Genomic DNA, 23,325 nt, shown 5'->3' on the forward strand with positions numbered 1-23,325 from the left:
GACTCAATGGTAAACTCAATCAATGTATCCTCACCATTTGCAAAAGTCACCGATTTTTTCTACATCCAGCACATGCATAATGCTTCACTATCCAAACTACAGTATAACTAGAACCTACCTTATGTCATAAATTGATAAAGTTCATCAACTATTCCAAAACATAGCTAAAGGATACAGCTTTTCCTTCATAATTAATACTATCAAGCATCGAATTCACCATTCCACTTGGAAACTCACAAATGAAAACTGCAAAACGTTAAATTAAAAACCACATAAAAAAAAGTATTGTAATTAACTCAATTATCACTCAAATTCCCTGATTTTTGGATACAATATTCCCTTCAGCCACAGAATTGTAACTTAAAATAAGCAACTAAAATTGGGAATTAAATCCGTATGAATTGTTCCAAAGAAGAAAGATTTCAGTTCTCATATGCCATTCAAAGTTTCAAACTCTCACTTCGAAAAACAAAACTTTCTAGTACCAAGAAATACAATAGCAGCAATTACAAAGTAAAATTAAGTTCAAAAAAAAAAAAACCCATCATCATTGTGAACGAGAGGGTTCTTTTTCTTTCCATATTTTATCTAATTAGAAACAGAAGAAAAGGAATTGGTTTCCATGACGCTCTTGATTTTGGGGGCGTAGAGAGAGTAGACGGTGGCTTGTCTTTTAGCGACTTCGAGCTGAGCCTTACCGTCAGAGAAAGCAGCGGAGATGGTAGAGGGGTCCGATAGGTTCCGGTTTTCGCAGAAAGCGTCGATGATGCGGCGCTTCGTGTATTCTCTGATGTTGTAATCGCAGAATTGGCGGGCTGTGCGTAGAAGAGAGCGGTACAGAGACAGGATTTCGGCTCTCGAAATAGCTGACAACGACGCCATTTTATTCTGCTGTATTCTCTTCTCCGGAGAGAAAGAGGGAGGCTGCTCCTGCTCTGGCTTATCCAAGATTTCTCGCCGATTGCCTAAGATTCTTTACCATTTTAATATACATATTAGATACACGACAGGTCGTTGTTAAAATTGAATTGCATATACATATTAGATACACGACAGGTCGTTGTTAAAATTGAATTGCATCCATTTAGTGTCTTTTTTGTAAGGTAAATTGCTTTTTAAATAAAAATATTATTTTAAATATTATTAAAAAAAATAGTTTAAAAAAATTATTTTATTATTTTAAAATTTTATAATTAATTTTTATTAAATTTAATTTTAAATTATTTTTTAATTAAATATATTTTAAAAAATAATTTCATCTGTGGCAATTTCAATACCAATATTAAACAGATTTTTAATTATATAATTATTTATTTATTATAAAAGATAATTAATTTATAAAATAAAATTAATTTATTATAAAAATAAAATAATTTAATAAAAAATATTATATTTTTCATATAATTTTCATAAATTGATTTTTTTAAAAAAATTATTAATTATGAAAAATTTATAAACTTAACATAAAAGTAAAGTTTCTTTTAACGTAAAAAACAAAGAAAGATACATATAATTCAATAGTAAATTTTATTAAAAAAATATAAAAAAGTTGCTTATTCATTATAACAAATTATATTAAATTAAAATAATTAATTGTGTTAAATAACAAATTTTATTAAAAAATTACAAAAATAAATTACTCATTAATTATAGCAATTTACATTAAATTAAAATAATTAATTGTGTTACATATAGTTTTCATAATACTTAATTTTTTTATTAAATTAATAAATTTTTTGCAATTAATTATTTTACCAAAAAATGTGGCAGTTCAAAAAAATTACATAAGATGAATTAAAAAATTTATTAAATTATCTTATTCTCCGTAATAAAATAAATTTATTTTGTAATAAAATAAAATACACCTTAAATTATTATCAATAAAAAAAATTAAAATTATTTTTTATTATATTAAATTATGTTATTTTTTTTCCAACTAAAAATGTAAATTGTGCAATATTAATATCAAATAACAATTAATTGAGATAATTGCAAAAATTATAAAAAAAAAAAAAATCATTTCCTCAACCCAAAACCTGAGTAAAGAATGATATAAATTTTAAATAGATTATTATGAAAAGTTAATTGAATAATACAAATTTTAATTAGATTTAAATTCTATTTTTTTATTAATTTAATATTCTTTATGTGAAGTAATTAATTTAAAAAAAAAATAATACCATTTTATTTAAAATTTATAAAGTAATATATAAAATTTTCATGAACTTTAAATTTTATTTCTATAAAACAAAGTAATAATCTAACTTTTTTAAAATAAAATAACAATAGAAGCCACCAAATGAAAATTAAATGCTGGTAGAAAAAGGCAACCTACCCAGTACCCACACAATCAAATGTCCCCATGAGACACACACATAGAGAGAGAGAGAGAGAGAGAGAGAGAGGTGCATAATATTCAACTATCAAGTGATGCATTGCATCTTATTCTAACATCCTTGCCTCATAACATAATAGCATAAGCTATAACCTGTCATAATTACAATTACAACCAAATTACACTTTCTGCAACTTCATATACAACACAGAATAATTATAAAGCTAAGTGCAGCCAGTTATGCACAAGAGGGAGCATCAAAATTAGGGAACACTACGAATGAAATGGACAAAGGACTTATATATATAGGAGAATTCACATTATTGTGGACAGGGTCCAATCTTGGGATGTCTCCACTTTCAGTGAGTTTTAATGGGATTCCATTTAGAACCATGGTTTCACTTCGAAGGTACCCATCTTTCGGAGTTAGATGATACTCCTCCCTGGTTGCTCCGTTGGATGCTTCATTTCCGACCCACGAAACTGATCTCTTAAGGTCACGCGTCAAAGAGTTTTCTTTCTGAATTAATTTCTTTTCCACGTGCAATCTCATTGTCATACTATTTCGAACACTGATTATAAAATCAGTCTGATTGCTTAAATTGATTAGCAGTAAAGTTATACCTGCCTGTAACACAGATGACAGTAGAAAGTAGTCAAGGCATAAGTCAATTCAATGAACTAAAAAAAATTCAGCAGAGGGCTTCGCAAGCAACTTTTAAGAGGTAAACGGACATGTTATTTTGTCCACAAGGTGTCAAATTTTGAGGCATGAGTAAATGATTCAAGGTAACATCAAAATAAGAAGACCACAGGCATGTACAGGAACATACAAGTGATTGCATCGATTGCTCCATTTCATGAAAAAAGCAATCTTCTTTTCCTTGGGAAAGGGAAAATGATTGGTCTCAAATGATAAAGCGATGTTGCTTTGTGGTCTAAGCACTATGTTTGTACTTTATACACATTTTTAACATCCATTATTAGCATAAAATTAACTCAAAAATTGCAAAGAAGTGTGAAGAAATTGATTTCCAGATGAATTTCAGCAGTATACATGTAGTGAAAACCATCTGTGTATCATACAGCTCTTACAAGCTTTAAGAACTCAATGAAATTCCCAGACTAAATATTGTGTAAGCTGGGCGAGAGAAAGCAAGGCACAAGCATATTTTAGTTCAGCAATAAGAATCTTATTTTTCTTTTGTTACAGGAAAGTGTGTAATAAAGCATAAAATAGACATTCCATGTAAAGTAAAAGCAATGATACTTAGAAAGCAAGCTAAATGTGCATGCCATATATCCCTAATCAATTTTAATTTTGACCTCAGGAGACATGAGCAAGTGGGTTTCCTTAAAAGCTAGCTTACTCTAAAGGAATGAACCACAACATGCTGGCAAGTCACAGAAGAAGTTCAGAGATGTGTGGCAACATAGTGGCCAAGAGGAACTATATTTGTGTAGGAAATGCAACTAGTTTGGGATGCTGTTTGGTGTTATATTTAGGTCCCCAAACGCATATGCGACTTATGATTGTCATTCAGTAACCAAATCAAAATGCAGTGATGGGGACTCGCAAAGAACAAACAAGGCCTTCCCAAGCTAAGCCCCAAAAAACCAAACATCATGTAGAATTAATGCTATGTTTGGCAATCAAAATATGACGGGAAAAGAAAGGGAATTATAAGAAGGAAATGCATGGAAAAGAAAGGAAGTGAATTTGTATCTGCTTCCATCATTTAGATCCCTTCTCAAAATGAGAAGTTAAATTTCTTTTGGTTATATTTTCCCTATCTATTCCATAGTAATGTTCATAAACTTCTAAAATAAAGGCTATATTGGTAAATTCTTAATAATTTCTCCTTATTTCCTTTACTTTCTCTCTACTTTGGAAGGAAGCTGTAAGTGTCCAATTTTCCTACACTTCCCTTTCCATTTTAAGAGCCAAATGACAGAATTTAGCACAACTTCTCTTCCTATATTTTCTCTCCATTTTTCTCATGACAAACACACTGTAAAGCTTTATTCAGATATAGCATGAAGCCAACAACTTTGTTAGGTTCCAAGTACCAACACATATGTTCATCATAGAAGCAATAGCCATAAGAATTGGGATGATTTATATCACGTTTATCTCAAGGCTCAAATCATGCCCCATTGTAGACCATACTATACACAAAATTGTAACTCTTCAAAATAGCTGTCTAATTCCCCTACAATGCCCAACTATTCAGAGCAAATAATTTGGTTATGAAGTTAAAACAGAGTGTAGCCTTACTCGTCCTTTTGAGCAATGGGCATAAGCACGCAGATGTGGTGAAGCATCACTTCCAACAGCTAGAACACCTTTCCCCATAAGCCGATGCCACAAAAGGGCACTATTGAGAGAATCCAATATCCACAAAAAGCAAAAACTTTGGATTAGACAAGTCTGACAGGAAAACAAAAACATACAATTAAAATTTAAAAATTTATCAAAATACAGTGAATATCAGCATATGTGAATTTGGTGGATCAAAGTTTGATACAGGATAGATTAAAAGTTGGACTTTTCAAATATGTCATAGGAAGTCAACCTTTACTATTTGTTAATGTAAAATGTGGGAAGTGGTGATAGGCACCATTTTGATGGTGACAATTTTTTTTTTTTTTTAACTAAAAGAAAAGGAAGAAAAAAGCTAAGCAAAAGAACCAAATTCTCAAAGAAGTGCACCCTATTGTACATGAATAGATCGCTACTCTAAGTTGCAATCTTGGTGACGAATTGGGCACATAAGATCGCTATATTTAATGACAATCTATTACCAAGGTTGCCATTCTAAATGGTGATCTTACATGGCATAATCCTTTCTCACAAGTCGACATTTTGAATTTCGATCTATCCTAATTCCTCCTAGCATCCACCCCAAACCTAAACAAAAAATAACAATTAAAAAGGAAATGAAGAAGCTAGCATATAAGCTCCACACTTGAAAAAAAAAAAGGAAGAAGAAGAAGAAGAAAGAATGAAAGAAAGAAAGAAAGAAAAGCTGTGCTCTTGCCTGTAATAGTCAGGATTGGGAACAAATGTGGTTGTATTGAGAAGACCATAGTTTCCGCCAATTAATGTTTGCCTGCAATATACCTTTGTATGGTACTTGGCTGCCATTCCAAGCTGATCTAAGTACCTAAAAGCCATATACAAACAAAATTAAAACTAAACCATCATCACTCCACATAAACACTATAGCCTGATAGTTAAATCCTTTTTTCCTCTAATAGAAAGCATAAATGGAAAACTTAGACCAGAAAGAATACCAAAAGCTATTCACGAAAGTATTAGACACATGACGACCACCACTGTTATAGGCACCTCCAGATTCTCCAACCCAAGCAGAAGCCCAAGGACCATTCTGTTGAATGGTTTGCACAATACCACTGAATGTTTCTGATATCTTGCTCAAATGATGGGGATCTAATATCTTATTCACAAGGTTGGGATCAACACCTGCAATAGGCAAGGAATTATATATTTTACAAGGAAAATGGACTTATAGATAATAATGCATTTGCCTTGCAATCAAACCCAATCCATCAGAAGAAAATACTCCACTAGATTCGAAGCCATACGTGGAGATTTCTGATTTATAAATGACATAACCTGTATTAAGACCACGTCAGACACACCTCCTAAAGGTTAAAAAGTAGGCAATGTGATCTAGAAGACTTCCTAATCAAGAATTTCACTTATATTGGATGATATAAGACTTTTGGACGGTTTTTAGTTTCATAATAGATGATAAGTAGTAAGGTCAGAGAAATTCTAAAAACTTGTAATTAAGAGCAGTATTTCATAGTTGATATATGAAGAGAGAAATATTATACTTACCAACATTGGTTTACATGTCTTTCTAAGTGCTTATTGGCACTGATATACTAGATTATTTATTTCACAAGAAGAAAAGAACAATAGATTTCTGGAATTCAATGAAACATGACTCAAAATGCAGCATCTGACTATGCAACTGGGTTTAATCTAGTAAGTCTACAAATGGTTATTACAGATGTTTATTTCCAGAAATACCATTTCAAACTGTTAACAGGCAAACATATATATTATTGCAATTTTCAACAACAAACAGATCTCACCATGATAGTAGCTCACCTGCACCTAAGTTGTATATATGATGAGTCATAACATTGACTATGCCTGAACCTGAAACCTGAAGAAGTTTAGCATACCACTGCTGGTTATAAAATCCTCCAGGTGCTACAAGTGAAGGTTTGAAATTAGATTTCTTATACAAATCCTTGATAATTTCTTTAAGGTTGATCACATCTTTCCCATAGAGTTCTGCACTGACACTGGCACCAATGCCACTTCCACTCAATTCATTACCTGCCACGGCAAAGGCAATACAAGAGATGATGTGCAAGACAATGACTCTAAACAGAAAAGAGCTGTGTAAATTTTATACCAAATTCCCATGAATCTAACTTGTATCCCTTTGAGACGGAGTAGTTCATAAAATCATAAGCATTACTTGAATCCCAAGCTCCTCCCCAAACACCCTTCCTGATCTGGTGCCTACCATGGAGGGCATTTAAGCTAAATGTCACAATGGCCCTGCAAATACAAAGTTAATCCACATGTGAGCACCTGAACCCCTCCCCCAATATCTTCCAAAGGCCCACTTTTTGGCATGAGATATATGTTGATGAAACTTAAATATGTAAAACCTCAAGAGGACACTAGTTGTAAAGGCTTGGGAATTCCTTTGGGAGGTCTCAAACTGAAAAGGAAGAAGAAACTTAAATATATGAGATAACTAGTGTGAATGAGCAGGATAAATACATAAGTGTCTGAAAACGGTCTAGATGGTGGAAAATTTTAGTGCCTAACCAGAAAAAAAAACAAAGAAAAAAAGGACTGCAATGCTTAATTTAAAGAGAGAATTAAAGAATGAAAGATGCAACATTGTTACCAAATACAGCTTATATTCTTGGAGGAAGGCACGTCCAAAAGAAGGATATTTTGCTCAATAACATTAACAAAGCAATTTTACGCTTAGAAGACTCCAAGAAATCAAAACTCATGGAGAAGTTTCAAATCCAAAAAATATCAATTATTTAAATACCCATTAAGCTTAATAATATAGCAACGTCATATATTGTACAATTTTAAATACTTGTAGTTCACATATTTAGATAAAAATTGAACAGATAAAGCTGTTTCTTAATTAAGTTAACTACTTTGGCATATTAGCATCAACAGTTTGTATTAGTGCATACATAATTATCTGACCTGATGATTGCATTTTTTTTTAAATTGGGAACATAAAGAAAGAGGAAACAAATGGTTCACGTACTAAAATCTTACCCTGTTCTACTGAATAAATGATTCAGCTCATCCCAACGGTTCATGTGTAAACATCCCTTTGAAAATCCAAACAACCCATCTTTCATCTTTCTAAATGGATGGCAAGTAGAATTCAAATTTCCTACATCATACAACACTTGGTCTTGCAAAGAACCTCCAATTCTTATCCTCAAGTACCTGAAAGCTATAGAGCAACAAAGACTACTAAATTATGTTCTATCTAAATGTTAACCACAAATGATGCAGATTCATCGAGCTTAAATAGTTCTTAAACAATGATACAAACCTTGGATAGCTTTTGCTAGAAGAGGATGAGACAAGTCCTGAAAACACCATAACAACACTATCTGGTTATCAAAATTCCTTCAATTCTTTATGCAGTTAAAAGAATTGAAAAGAAGAACCAATAAAATTATTCAAAAGCTGATTCAATATCATTAGAATAGTAGTTTATGTTAATTTGAATTTATATAAGTAATTAGATTGCTTTACACATCAAAATAACTAATCAATTTAATGTTGCAATCCAACCACTTATATATTGCCCTTTTATTTCATATTTTTCCAATGTAGGATTCCCAACAGTTTCCAGAGACTTACCAAATTTATGACAGATGAATAGTGCCATGGACATTGGTTGTAGTCACACTTATCATGAGGCCACCAATCAAGGGTAGCGCATATGAAATTATCATCAGTTTCAGCGGTTGTGACAGTCCCATCAACCACAATTGTAGCATGTTTAACATCTTGCGCAAATATGATAGGGAGAGAAGCCAGAAAGAAAAGCAAGGACAGGCAGAATCCCATTGGCCAATTAATTATGCTAGACTCACCACCACGTCAGCCTATTCAGGTGAACTGCAACTGAAATTGATATGAGAGAAATTTTCCCATGCCGCATGACTTCACAACTAAAAAATTTTCAAATTTGATTGGAAGTTCAAAGTAACATAAACTCTAGATATTTACAGCATCCCAGAAAAAAAGGGGAAATATTCAAGGAGTGTAAGGAGCAAAACTAAATTATGAAATCAGTAAAACAATTGCAAACTGTTAATAGTTAGATTCAAACAAAGAGGGAAACTTTTAGAATACAGAAAACCATTGCTTATATTGTAAATTAAATAGCTGGTCATCCAGGAAGTCCTACTATCACTGAAGTTGAGCTATAAATTTCAGTTTTAGGCGAAGTCCAAAGTTCATCAATTTGAGAACAGAAGGACATCTAGAAAAGAAAAGACTAACAAAAACAGAAACAGGAGATATAAAGATAGGATTTATAAGCAAAATCTGTTAATTGCCATAACAGATAATTGCGTTTCTTCCTGTCGGTTACAGAAGCCAAGAACGAAATGAATACCATTAACTTCAATAATTGCAGTTTTACCCAAACTAAAATAAACAAACCTGAAGATCCAAACAAAAATCACTAATAAAAGGCCATAAAGCAGCATTCTTGAAAAGTAGTAATCATTTACAGAAAAAACATTAACTGACCAAATCAAAGCTACCTTCACATCATTCAACAAAAGCAAGAAGAACCCAGTTGGAAACTGAACTCAAAGACCAAACACCCACCTCAGCATTAAATGACCAAGACAGCAGTGAAGCTCAATCCTGAAGCGATAAGCTTTTGAAGATAAAGCCAACTAATAAAGTAACGTCTTTTATGTAAAAAAAGTCATTTTCTTCTGTCCTTCTTATCTCTGCGCTCTTGGCTTATCTTGAATTTTCTTCACATTCCTGCAGCCATCCACCAGAAGCCAATTACTTTGGCTGAAATGAAATGGGTAGGTGTTAGGAGTTAATCGAATTTGGTTAAAAAGTGCAGGAGTAAGCATGAACTTTATGAGTGGTTAGGCATGTGAAACAGTTTGTTATCTTTCCAAAATAAAATTATATATATATATATATATATATATATATATATATATATATATATATAAAGGAGGCGAGCCTTGGCTTTGACATGTGTTTGAAATTTTGTGAAGTGAGAATCCAAATTGAGGCGCGTGAGGTCTAAGCTTCTTACCTAAAAAAAAATAAAGGGTCTAAGCTTCCTAGCTTTAAGTGGAAGTGATCCCTTCACCAAATCCCTCAGTTTGTAACAATTTCACTGTTTAAGAAAAACCCATTCTTAATTAATTTTTAACCACCATTCTGAATTAATTTAATTAATTTTAAATTATATTATTGTCATAACATTATTTTTTTATTCGGGTAAAAAATTAAACAAAATTAATTTTAATTAAGAAATTAAAAGAGTGGAACTCAAATTTAAGATTATTCTATGAGAAATAGGTGAGCGGATTTTTATATGGTGAATTTTCATTTTATTTTTTATTTTAATTTATTAATATATAATATAAAATTATTTATTAAAAAATAAAATATTATTATAATGTTATTTTAACAATACATTTATAATTTTTTAAATTATAATATTTAAATATATAAAAATAAATTATTTTTAATAAAAAATAATTATATATTATTATGCAGGATAAATTATGAGATTCATGGCAAGAAAAATGCCTTCCCTTCCCTGTCTTGTGTAAATTGAGTCAAAACGAAATTGAAAAAATTAATTCGAAATAGAAGTGTGCATTATTCAGTTAACTGAATAATCGAATCAAATTGATGAAATTCAATTATTTTGGTAAAAGTAAATTCGGTTCGATTCGATTTTTGATTAATAATAATAAAAATTTTCAGTTTAGTTCTCGATTATCGGTTCGGTTATCTTTGATTTGATAACCAAATTAATAAAATTTTAATTAATTAATATATTAATTATAATTTTATTAATATTATATTATTTATAATTATTATTTTTATGATTTATAATAATATTTAACTTATAATTATTATCTCATTAATATTAAATCATATTTATTATTTTTTACAAATAAAAAAGAATAAAAACATATTTTTATTAATATTTTATTAAATAATTAATAATATATAATATATATTTTATTTTTTTTTAATTTAGTTATAACCGACTAATTATTTACCGTTTCGATTAATTTTAATTTTATCTTAATTTTAATTTAATTTAATTTAATATTTTTAAAATTAATTAATAATTTAATTAATTAAAAATTTAATCCGATTCAATTTGATTAACTGAATGCTTTACTTAGCAGGAAACAATTTGCCATTCATAATAATTTATGGTAAAAAACAATTATTATTTATTTTTTTCAATGTATCTGAACAAAACGACACAGTAATTATGCATGTTGAAGAGAATAAATACATTAATCATGCTTGCTGTCTAGACTTTTTCTATTTAACGTGCAAAAGTTTTTTTTTTATTTATTTAAATATGATAATTTATTATATTTTGTAATAGTAAATGTATTTTCTAAAACTCAAAAAATTAATTAGCTTAATTTGCAAGTGTTTTCTTTTAAGTTCGAATATTGGAACAACGCCAAAAGAAGATATTTTCTTGTCTCGTAAGTCCTAAACATGAATTTATCTTTGATTCGACTGAAGAAATGTGAACGTTGAATTGATAATAATATGTATTTTTAAATAATTTTAAGTGCTAAAAATATTATTTAAATATATTTATTAAATTTTTTTTTTTTGAAAGATAATTGTATTTCATAAGTAAGCAAACCTTACATGAGTTAAGCTTAAAATTACAGGCTATAAACAAAGTTTGAAACAATTAAAGAAAATCCAGCCTATACCCAATCCGAAACCCATAACTCAAAAAAGGCCCAACAATCCGAAACCACTATCACCCAACCCCATATTATAAACCTAACTATTGCATAAATAAACATGCAGAAGGCAGCCACGGATCAAGGTAAGCGCCGCCGTCAAGTATATTGAGCAAATTCGGAGACTTTTGAAGACCGAAAAATGCAGGAGGCCATGCAAGATACTAAGACCTCAAAGACAATCCTCAAAAACAGTGAGTCGAGCCTTGAGTCTAGGAGACCAAAAGAACGCACGAGTCATTGGGTGCCGGAGAACCACAAACAGAAAGGGCGACACAGAGCTCTTTAGCTTTAATGGCTGTTAAGAGTCCGCTGCTGCTCAGGTGGGAGAAAGACTCCCGAGTTATCGTCAATCAATATAAATTAAATCCTCCCTAATCCCAGCACCAAGAACTGTAGTACAAAAAAGAACCCAACACCGTATTATCATGAGAACGAGAATCGCCAAACCTACCCACAACACAAGGAAAGCTGGAATGGCAATGCTGGGAAGACGCACTAGTCAGCAGATCAAACATCAATCCCTCGTGTTGTAGCCCAGATCTACATCCAACAAACCAACAAAACAATATTTACAACCCACCCGATGTGGGGAAGGAAACTCACTACCGGGCAGAAGAAGGAGGAGGCCTCCTCTGCCTGAGTGGGGCAAAGGAGGCCGCTAACTCAGCAAAAATAATGAGTCAGAGAAAAGGAAAAATACTGAGAAAGGGAAGAGACGATATTTAAAATTTAATTATTTTTTAAACAAAATAATATTTAAAAATTTACTATAAAGGAAAAACAACTTACTCGTTTTTATAGCCGGCTGATTTGCAAGGTTTAATATATCAAATTTTTACTAAAATTAAAAATATTTTAATTGAAAACTCATTATTTCAAGGAGAATAATGTTTAATGCAAATATAATGCATATTTATACTAATATATGATTTTTTTAATTAAAATATAATAAAATTAAAAAGAAGCCATTTAAGTAATTCTTAAAGAATTAAATATAATTAATTTGAAATAATAACATAAAGGCTAGATGAGTATATATTAAGTATTTATGAATAAAATTTTCAGTTTGGTTTATTTTTCTTTTGGGAAGATAATTAAAAAAAAAATCTGTAATATCACTTATCATCATTGTCAAGAAGGGTAAAATTTTGCTTTTTAGTATAAAAAAAAATTGTTTATTACCTTGAAATTGGTATTTACTGTTTGGTAAAGCTGGGCTTTAAAAAAAAAAAAAAAAGAGAGTTGCACTTTTGCTATCTTCTTCCTTTGGAACAGTATAAAATCTCACATTTCTCTATTCCTTCTTTCCTCTTATTCCCACCAAAAAAAAAAAACCCTAACACAAACACTCTCTCTTTCTAATTTCACACTTAGATGGTTAGTGCTTCCACAGGAATTTATTTTCTTATTTCAACCTTTGAGCTGCCATTTCCCTTAATATTTCAAACCATTTCCCCCCCTAATTTGTTGAAATAAAAATCCAATCCTGTCTTCCGCTTTTTCCACACTCGTTGATCTTCCATTTTACTCATTATCCGTTTCAATTTTGATCGTCGTGATCGTGAACGATTAATCAAGTTTGCATTTTGTTGCACAATTTGAGAGAATTTTAGTACTTCTCGTTTTGTAAATTTAGCACTTTTTATGAGAAATCTAATTATACCCTTTTGTAGATTATTGGTTTCATTTTCTTCTTAGAAGCAACTTGTTTGTGTGTTGATGGAGAACATTGGAGAGGCAGTGGATGATCAGGGCTCAGGATGGTTTGAAGTGAAAAAGGTGGTGTTACTTTGTCATCGATTCTTTTGGCTCCCATCATTATATGTCTCATAATTTAGTTTTTAATAACTGGCTTATGTTTAAATATTAAGACTGTTAATAAAAAATAAATAAATAAAAAAAACTGAATCCTGGGTCCTATGTTTTATGTTAGTTTTGTCCTCAAGAAGGATGGAGTAGATTCTTATATATACTAATTTCTTTGACAAACACTGAAGTTAGATAAGGGTAATAAAATATGTGCTTTTTTTTGTTAACTGTATGATTATCTGTTTATTTAGGAAAAGAATATCAAATTTCAATTTTGAAAACTAGTTGTGATCACATTTCAATGAGTTGGTTTAAGGAGTTGTGAAGTACTGGTCAACAGTTGCTTAGTTCGCTCATCACTGACTGCGGCAAGCGGGCCCTAGAGATAGCTCCTCTGACAACTAAATGTTTAATGGAGTCTCTGTTTTCCTACTGGAGTGTGCTGCATGTATGTTTTTAGTGATCCTGCATCCAACAAGTACATGACCTCATTGTTTTGTTAAATGATAAGGGGTTTCTGCAACCTATTTTTTATTGTGAATTTTGCTGTCAGTCTGTGCCTTCTCTAATGAAGTCATTTTTGAAGTATTTGGTTTTTTGTGCAGTAACTTATCATCATGTTTATTTATGAACCATACATATCATGACTTTGTGGCTTTTCTAAGACGGAGTACCAAATAAAAAAAATAAAATAAAGCTGCGTGCTTGTCCATGGGCATAATTTTATTTATTTATTTTTTAATTTTTCCTCCAGAAGCATAGAAGTAGTGCAAAGGTTTCCATGAAGAGTTGGTCCGGGGGATTTTTAGGAAAAAATAGTTCTGGTTTTCAGCTTAATCAGCCCTCATTGGGTGAAAAAAGTGGGAATTTGTGTGGACAATATAGATCTCGGATTCCAAAGGCAGGAGCAAATCTATCCATACATGACTGTGATGATGTTGCTAATTCTGCTTTAGTGTCAAATGAAAACGAAAATGATGTCATCTGCACTGATAAAGCAGTGGTTAAACAAGACAGTGAAGATGGCAAGTCGCCACAGTTGTCTGGTACTAATTCCAGTGCTAAAAGTGGAAATATTCAGAAAATATTAGATACAGAGAAGCCTGATGTGTTTCCCAAAATCAAATGGGGTGATCTAGAGGATGATGTTTTGGTAATGCATCATGATAATAATTCTCGAGCTGCTTTCAAATTTGCTGATACTGGAGGTAATGATTTAGCGGCTGGGAAGCTTGAGAACAGTTGTCTTATGGTTTCTGAAGTTTGTTCTTGCACCAACCTCCAAGAAAACAAACTGATGACAACATCTGTAGATGTAGATATTTTTCCTAATCAAACTGTTGCCCCCAATAAGGAGGACATAATTGAAATGAGTGACATGATTGGTCCAAATGATGTTTCAAATAGCAAGGAAAAACATAGTGAACATTTTGAACCAATAGATACTTATTTAAGTTCTACTTGTCAATCGAGTGAGGCTGGGATAGTTTTGACACTTCAGGTGCCTGCTGTTGTTTCTGATGTAAATGATTCAGAAGTTTCTGAAGTATCAGTTAGAAGTAGGAATTTAGCAGTGGTTCCACGGGACAGTGGGTCGATTCTTACTGGAAAGTGTGATCCTGAAATTTCTGGTGATGCTGGCATTGTGGTGAAACTTCAGTTGCCTGTCGCATCTGCAGTAAATGAGTCAAAACCTTCTGAATTATCAGTTACAAATGGGAATTCTGACACGGTGCTGATTCCTCTGGATGGTGAATCTCTTCTACCTGAAAAAAGTGATCCTGAAATTTCCAGAGATTCTGGGATAGTGGTGAAACTTCAGTTGCCTGCTATATCTGAGGTAAATGAGACACTAATATCTGAAGTATCTGATATAAATGGGAATTCAAATCCAGCAATAGCTGCCCATAATATTGAGTCACTTGCAAGTGAAAAGCATGGACCTGAAGTTTCAGGAGAATCTAGAGTAACAGTTTCTGCTGAGGACTCTGAAAAAAAAAATGAACTGTTGAAGGCCCAGAGTATGAACCCCCTTGAAGAAGGTGACACAGGTGAAAGCAAAGAAAGGTTCAGGGACCGACTTTGGTGCTTTCTGTTTGAGAATCTCAACAGGGCTGTAGATGAACTTTATCTTCTTTGTGAGCTTGAATGTGATGTGGCGCAAATGAAAGAGGCCATTCTTGTTCTTGAGGAGGCTGCATCTGATTTTAAAGAACTGACTACTCGAGTGCAGGAGTTTGAGACTGTGAAAAAGTCCTCTTCTCAATCATTTGATGGGATTCCAGTTCCTTTGAAGTCTGACCATCGCAGGCCACATGCTCTCTCATGGGAGGTAAATGCTTTTTTACTTTTCTTATGAATGTGACAATTTTAATTTCAAATTCTTTACTTACAGGCGCTGTCAAATCTAATGCTAGAATTTGGCTGATAGTAAAAAGGGCAGGAGGGCAGGGGTTGTTTCATGCAATGAATAATAAATAAATTAAAGAAATTATCAAAACTGAAATGATTTCCAATTCTATTCTGTTTTGACTAAAGGAGAAGTTCCACTGGAGTTATATAATGCAGTTCTTATTATCAATATTGTCAATATTAGTTTTCTACTACGTCTGAGTCTCTGAGATGAAAATTCTTTGACAGTTATCAAATCTGAATTCTTGCTATAATTTGGAGCCTAGGAAAACATAGATAGAAGGAAAGTAGTTTCTACCGTAGATAAATTTTAATTAAAAAGTGAAAAATTAGTGTGAAAATAAAGAAAGTATAATAGTTAATCATAAAACAGATTTTAAGATAAAATGTTATTTTAATGTATTTTTTATTACTTCTGGAATTGATTTTCTTTGATTATTTGTTCTTCTTTTGAGTGTTTTCAGGTTTTGACAGTGTTCAGTTTCTAATTTAATAAAGATATATAATATGATTTATATGTGGTGTCTGCATCTGCCTGCAGATGTAAATCTTCATTGTGCATCAGTAATGGGCGGAATTCATCCTCATAATTCTTTTGGTTTCCTTTGTACTTGTGGCATCCATCTTGTTTCAATGCAGCTTGTTATTAAAAAAGCCTGCATTTACTGTGCATCATTTAATCACTTGGATTTGTGAATTTGTGCTCCCGTTTACTTCTATAGGCTTGACTTCTGTTTGTTGGTGCTGGTAACTATTCAGTTAGAGGGTGGTAACTAGTGGAATGATTTATGTATTCCTATTGGCAAGTAGTCACTAGTCAATTAGAGGATGGTAATCAAAATGTTCTCTTTTCTAACGTTGGAAGTGAAATGCTTAATGTTTTTATGCTAGGTATTCTAAAAGCATATTTATTTTCACTAGCTCTCATATGAAATTGGTTAGTGATTTCTTGCTCAGTACAGGTTCGGAGAATGACTACTTCACCTCACAGAGCAGAGGTATTATCTTCATCTTTGGAGGCTTTTAAGAAAATTCAACAAGAAAGAGCTAACACGCTTCCAGCCAATAATGGAAAAACCCTGGTACTTGAGTGTTCTAATCACCAAAATGTATCTGATGATAATGTGAGGAAATCAGCAGGTAAAAAGGATATGATACTCAATGCTAGAGATTCAATAATAAAATCAAGGAAACAAAGTGGAGGTTCAGATTTCACTCAGGGTAGTTTGAATGTTGAGAAGCGGAATGTTGAATTAGGCAGGTCCAATAAAGTAAACTTTGTGCAAAATGGTCATGTTCATTCACATAACTCATCCTCATCCTATATCAATATGTCTCGTCTGCCTTCTAGAGATACTTCTGCTGCCTCTGGTGCTGGAAAGAGCAAAAGAGAATCTGAGTCAGACAAGCAACTTCATAAGAAAGAGAAAAATTTGGCTGAAAATACCATTGAGAAAAACCCAAAACCCACTGAACCCCCTCGGAAACAGATTCCACTTTCCGAAAAAGATAAGGAAAAGAGAAATTCTGCTTCATGGAAATCAATGGATGCATGGAAGGAGAAGAGGAATTGGGAGGACATACTTTCATCTCCTTTCCGTGTCTCATCCCGCATATCACATTCACCAGGTATGAGCAGAAAAAGTGTTGAGCGTGCACGTATTTTGCATGATAAACTTATGTCTCCTGAGAAGAAGAAGAAAACTGGTTTAGATTTGAAAAAGGAAGCAGAAGAAAAGCATGCACGGGCTATGAGGATTAGAAGTGAGTTGGAGAATGAAAGAGTTCAGAAGCTTCAGCGTACCTCTGAAAAATTAAATCGAGTAAATGAATGGCAGGCTGTACGCACTATGAAGTTACGGGAGGGAATGTATGCTCGCCACCAGCGTAGTGAATCTCGACATGAAGCTTTTCTAGCTCAAGTTGTCAGGAGAGCTGGCGATGAAAGCAGTAAAGTTAATGAGGTTCGTTTTATTACTTCCTTGAATGAAGAAAATAAGAAGCTTATGTTGCGTCAGAAACTTCATGATTCTGAGTTGAGGAGAGCTGAAAAACTTCAAGTGATAAAAACAAAACAAAAAGAAGATATGGCTAGAGAGGAAGCTGTTTTAGAACGAAGAAAACTTATTGAAGCTGAAAAGTTGCAGCGTCTTGCTGAGACACAGCGGAAAAAGGAAGAGGCTCAAGTTAGAAGAGAAGAGGAACGCAAAGCATCAAGTGCAGCTCGTGAAGCAAGGGCCATTGAACAGCTTCGGAGGAGGGAGGAGCGTGCCAAAGCCCAGCAAGAAGAAGCTGAATTGCTGGCACAGAAATTAGCTGAGAGACTTAGTGAGAGTGAACAACGTCGTAAGTTTTACCTGGAACAGATACGGGAGAGAGCATCTATGGATTTCAGGGATCAATCTTCACCTTTATTGCGCAGATCCATTAACAAGGAAGGCCAAGGCCGATCTACACCAACTATCAGTGGTGAAGTGTATCAAGAAAACAGTGTTACAGGTACAGGAGATTCTACTTCTACTCTTGCTGCAGGAAATGTCACGCTGCAGCATTCACTGAAGCGACGGATTAAGAAGATTCGGCAAAGACTTATGGCTCTGAAGTATGAATTTCCTGAGCCTCTAGTTGGTTCTGAAAATGCTGGTATTGGATATAGAACTGCAGTGGCAACTGCAAGAGCAAAACTTGGGAGGTGGCTTCATGAACTTCAAAGACTTCGACAGGCAAGAAAAGAAGGGGCTGCAAGCATAGGCCTAATTACTGCTGAGATGATCAAGGTACTTGTTTGTTGCTTTACACACACATGCACACTGACACTTGAATAATTCTTATCAAATACACACACTTTCAAACACATATGAAAGTCATTTATACTGAATGCTCAGACAACCAGGGTGTATGATGCTCAAAAGTTTAGAAATCTGCACTGAATATAGTTTCAGGAAATAAGATTTTAAAGCTCTGAGTTTTATAGTAGTATTCAGAATTGTCTCTTGCTCTAATTTCTCTTCCATGCCTTAACATATTCCTGGGGCGCTTTTGATGGCATTTTGATTGAATCTGTGGTGGTAAATATCAGAAAACAACTTTATTTAGCTCAGAATTGCAAATTGCATGGCTACTGGCTAGTGCATCATTTGTGTGATGAGTTTACAACTTTCTACTTTCGTCATTACGATTCATTGACTGGAAACATTTACCACTTGAGGATTCATTGGCTGGAAACATTTACTACTTTCATAGTGAATTGCATCATATGAATGTAGTAATTGTGCCCTTGTCATATTTTTGTAGCATTGTAGTCAATTTCTTGTAGTAATCATTAATGGTCATATAAGATGTTAGCAGGACATCAATGAAAGCTTGTAATCTGATGTATTTCATGCTGAAATGTTTTGTTGACAGTGGCTTATGGCTTCTCAATTACCAGCTTCTATGTTATTCTCTACTTTTACTTCTTCACAAGGGGTTGCCAAAAATTATATCGAATATCTAATTTATTGCATTCTAAATGCTTTTGTGAATCAGTTTTTGGAAGGAAAGGAGCCTGAGCTGCAGGCTTCTCGACAAGCAGGTCTGCTTGATTTTATTGCCTCTGCGCTGCCTGCTTCTCATACATCAAAACCTGAAGCTTGCCAGGTTACAATACACCTTCTAAAACTTTTGCGAGTAGTCCTTTCTGTACCTGCAAATCGGAGTTATTTTCTAGCACAAAATCTTTTACCCCCAATCATCCCCTTGCTGTCTACTGCCCTTGAGAACTATATAAAGATTGCAGCATCTTTAAATGTCCCTGGGATTACCAACCTGGGATCAAGCAAAACATCAGTTGAAAATTTTGAGTCAATCTCTGAAGTACTGGATAATTTCTTATGGATCGTTGGAGCTGTTATTGGTCATACAAGTTCTGATGAACGGGAACTCCAAATGCAAGATGGCTTGCTGGAGTTATTGATTGCTTACCAGGTTATTCACCGGTTGCGAGATCTTTTTGCACTTTATGACAGGCCTCAAGTGGAAGGATCACCATTCCCTTCTTCTATTCTCTTAAGCATACATCTGTTGGTCGTTTTAACATACAGACCTAAAACCTATAGTTCCATTGACTGGGAATCTTCTCCAATAGTAACAGTTCTTGGATTTGACAATCAAGAAGCCAAGCCAGCAGATGTTGCTGATTTTGTATATTCCACTGCAAATATGACATCTGAAGAATGCAGACCTCCACTATCTGTATTAAATGGTAGTGCAGTTCCAGATGTATCAGAGGATACACCAGTACATGAATCATGTAGTATAGATAAGAGTGATGAGTCATTATCCATTGGCAAAGATGGTGAAAAGAAGCCAACTTATAGTTCAGCGGAGTTGAATGATGCCGATATTAACTTGAAAGACGTTTCGAATGAATTCAAAAAATTTCTGATTGAGGAGAAGGATGAAAAACACCTGGTCAACATTGGTGCAGAGCAAAAGAATAATAACATTTTAAGTATGAAGCAGCCAGTATCTTCTCTTCTTTCTGCCATATCTGAAACTGGACTAGTCAGTCTTCCCTCTTTGCTGACAGCCGTGCTATTGCAGGCAAACAATAGATTGTCCTCTGAGCAGGTAAATTGTTTCCAGATGCCAATATATCTATACACCCTTGTTGGTTCTAATTTTTTAGTGAATATTTGACTGCTCTTGGGAATTTTGCATATGTAGACTCTTATTAGTTTTATCTGTTCTCTCATTTGTCATATTCTACTTTAGTCAAAACTGAGCTTGGTGTTATCTTTATTATTATATTTTTTTTATTTATTTTCATGAATGTCTGCTACAATTTATCTTTTACTTTTTTTTTTTTTTAATGTTCTCTTTTAGGATTCCATGCTAGTAGCGTGTGTGTTCAATGTGAGGATTCTTGTTCTCTTTCAGGATGTCATTTTATGTTCTCATGTTCATTTTGGTAGATCATAGATGTTTCATTTTCAGTAGGCTGACATCAATGGTAGATGTTTATCCATATCGTTGTATTTTTTTTTTTTTTTTTTTTTGTGGCGCTGAAGGTTTTCTTTGTACATATGTGGCTGAGGGAGAGATGATTAAGAAAGAACTACTTGAGAACACTTTGGAACCTAGAGGTCATAGGTTAACTAGCACCCAATCATATTGGATGTTACTTCAGTAAGAAATAGTAAAAAAGCAAATGACAAAAAATAAAAACTTACTTCTGAAAGCAGGCATTAAGTCCTCAAATGGAAGGTTTGGAATGTGACAAGTGCAAATAGCCCATTTGGAGTATGTGAACTTCTCATGGATGTCAAGTGTTTTTTCCTGTTACATTATTTTTGTAATTTTATTTATGCTGACCTTGTGACAGAGCTCTCTATAGTGAAACGTATTACAAATCGCTAAATATTTCTTTTTTTTCAGGGTTCATATGTCCTTCCATCTAATTTTGAAGAGGTTGCAACTGGAGTGCTGAAGGTTTTGAACAATTTGGCGCTTTTGGATATTTCATTTATGCAGAGAATGCTAGTACGTTAATTTCACTTATATTGGCTTTTAGATAAATGGCAGTGCCTTCTGATTCTGAAAGATGATTTGATAGGGCTTCTTTCAACATTTTATGCATATCTAAGATTCCTCCTACTAATTAGTCCCTGTATTCCCAAATTGTTCACAGGCTAGGCCAGATCTGAAAATGGAATTTTTCCATTTGATGAGTTTTCTTCTTTCTCATTGCACTAGCAAATGGAAAGTAGCTAGTGACCAGGTAATTTTTTGTGCCACAGTTCTCAACTTCATGCATACATAATAAATCCATATAACCTGCTTTATCTTAGACTAAAAGAGGGCTATATAGTTAGTCAGTTGATGTATGAATAACTGTCCCATAAAACAGAATACATAAATGTGAAGAATCTTCTTGCACTTATTCTAATGCATGCATAAATGTAGTGAATCCATGATTCAATCAATGGTAGGAATCCTAGGAGCCTTCAACTGGAAAATTATATGCAAGAATATTAACTGATCTGTGAGCAATCTTTAGATCTATGGTAGATGTGAATTTGAAACAAATTATTTTGGAGGAAGCTAAGACACATTTCTTGGGTTAAAATGGGAAGAGTGATGATTTTAGTTGCACTATCATACAATTGTTTATGAAGTATGTTTTTCTGGAGCATCTGCATCTAGCTAAGGACATATGGAGGCTCCAGTTAGACAAGTAGAGCACATTAGGTTAGAAGATAGAAAGAAAAAAAGGGGTAGACCTAAATTGACTTGGAGGAGAGTAGTACAACATGACCTAGAAGTATTACACATTTCTGAGGATTTAACCCAAAATCGTTTAGAGTGGAGAAAGCGAATCCATATAGCCGACCCCAAATTTTTGGAATAAAGGCTTAGTTGAGTTGAGTTTATCTGCATCTAGCTAAGTTTATCTGCAATTATCAGGTTGGGTTGCTGCTGCTTGAATCTCTTTTGCTTCTTGGTTATTTTGCCTTGTTTCACCCTGAAAATCAAGCTGTCCTCCGGTGGGGAAAGAGTCCTACAATTCTTCACAAGGTCAGTAAAAAGTAACAGTAATGTTCTTACCTAACAAAAAGTTATAGATAAAGTTTAATTGTTTACCTGGAAGAAAGCAGGTATGCGATCTGCCATTTGTGTTCTTCAGTGATCCTGAGCTGATGCCGGTTTTGGGTGGCATGCTGGTTGCTGCCTGTTATGGGTGTGAGCAGAACAAGTCTGTGGTTCTGCAAGAATTGAGTATGGATATGCTACTCTCCTTGTTAATGTCTTGCAAAAATGTTTCACTGGCGGTTCAAGCCAATCAAACTTTGGACAATTTGCCAATTGAGGATTCTGGCGAAAGTAATCAGCAGAATTCTGAACTGAAAAAATCTCACGGTGATATTCCATTGAGATCCAACCGTTACAACACCAAAAGCACTAGGGTGTCTTTGGGGAAAGCTAGTGTTTTAGGAAATACTGTCAGAGGCAGCAAGATGAGAAGCCAAAGAGATTGTAAAGCAACAAAAATTGGTGAAGAAATGGCCTTGAAGCATAGTCCACTGGCTCCTGAAACTTCTGTGATGTTGCATTCTAGGTTCCCTAGTAGCTTCATTGACAGAGTAGAGCAGTTCTTTTCAGCAGGCATCCCCAGTGCGGGTGAAGTTTAATTCAACCATGGCATAACTCTTGATCTTTATATAGATATTGCTGCACATGCTATGCCTTGAGGGACATAATCCCACTTAAATTAATCGGTGGGGTTTTGTCTGAATTTGGCAGAATGATTAGCCGAGACCATTCATAAATGGGAAAGTTCCTAATTTCACTGATGAAGGCAACTTCTGGATCTTGGATTGTGGCAGAGGAAACAATAATTTTGGTACTAACACAAGCCAAGATCAAGATTGACTAGAATTTAGGTAATATTCACTTGTAAAACGCTCATCACTTTATAAAGTTGCTTAATTTTCAAGTTTTTATTTAAAAGCACGCAGTGTTCAAAGAGCAACGATTTCTGTATGAAGGCTTTGCTTTTGCTGATGTTGATTTTAGTAGTAACGCTCCTATATCTGCCTTCTTAAAATGCAAGCCGGTAAGTGTTACTTGGCCTTAGTTTTGTCTGGTGTTGCCAATGTTCCGAAAGTAATTAGTAGGCATCCATA

At 33.6% G+C, this 23,325-nt stretch overlaps 3 protein-coding genes across 12 annotated transcripts; 1 reads left to right on the plus strand and 2 right to left on the minus strand.

The window, feature by feature from the left end:
* Window positions 1–412: 412 nt before the first annotated feature.
* On the minus strand, window positions 413–991 carry LOC110636236 (uncharacterized). The gene has a single exon (XM_021785853.2). It carries the CDS (start codon window positions 880–882, stop codon window positions 589–591), a length of 294 nt encoding a protein of 97 aa, XP_021641545.2. The 5' UTR covers window positions 883–991; the 3' UTR covers window positions 413–588.
* A 1,424-nt stretch (window positions 992–2,415) lies between these two features.
* LOC110636252 (heparanase-like protein 1) lies at window positions 2,416–9,547 on the minus strand. Of its 10 annotated transcripts, none has more exons than XM_058132423.1 (11): window positions 9,276–9,547; window positions 8,295–8,561; window positions 7,981–8,017; window positions 7,695–7,878; window positions 6,793–6,941; window positions 6,480–6,713; window positions 5,901–5,975; window positions 5,633–5,822; window positions 5,377–5,502; window positions 4,614–4,713; window positions 2,416–2,963 (listed from the first exon to the last, which is right to left on the minus strand). In XM_058132423.1, the coding sequence occupies exons 2-11, from the start codon at window positions 8,502–8,504 to the stop codon at window positions 2,574–2,576; spliced, it is 1,695 nt and encodes a 564-aa protein (XP_057988406.1). In that variant the 5' UTR covers window positions 8,505–8,561; window positions 9,276–9,547; the 3' UTR covers window positions 2,416–2,573. The 10 variants fall into 10 exon arrangements, with proteins under 10 accessions (XP_057988406.1, XP_057988405.1, XP_057988404.1 ...); XM_058132422.1 differs by having other exon boundaries at window positions 9,209–9,547; XM_058132421.1 differs by having other exon boundaries at window positions 8,295–8,555; window positions 9,276–9,546.
* Window positions 9,548–12,728: 3,181 nt separating this feature from the next.
* Window positions 12,729–23,203, plus strand: LOC110636238 (uncharacterized). The gene is made up of 8 exons (XM_058132428.1): window positions 12,729–13,216; window positions 14,001–15,578; window positions 16,621–18,435; window positions 19,187–20,269; window positions 21,077–21,181; window positions 21,330–21,419; window positions 22,106–22,216; window positions 22,297–23,203. The coding sequence occupies exons 1-8, from the start codon at window positions 13,157–13,159 to the stop codon at window positions 22,828–22,830; spliced, it is 5,376 nt and encodes a 1,791-aa protein (XP_057988411.1). The 5' UTR covers window positions 12,729–13,156; the 3' UTR covers window positions 22,831–23,203.
* Window positions 23,204–23,325: the final 122 nt, after the last annotated feature.

The sequence above is a fragment of the Hevea brasiliensis genome, chromosome 13, assembly GCF_030052815.1.
Source record: "Hevea brasiliensis isolate MT/VB/25A 57/8 chromosome 13, ASM3005281v1, whole genome shotgun sequence".
Lineage (NCBI taxonomy): Eukaryota > Viridiplantae > Streptophyta > Magnoliopsida > Malpighiales > Euphorbiaceae > Hevea > Hevea brasiliensis.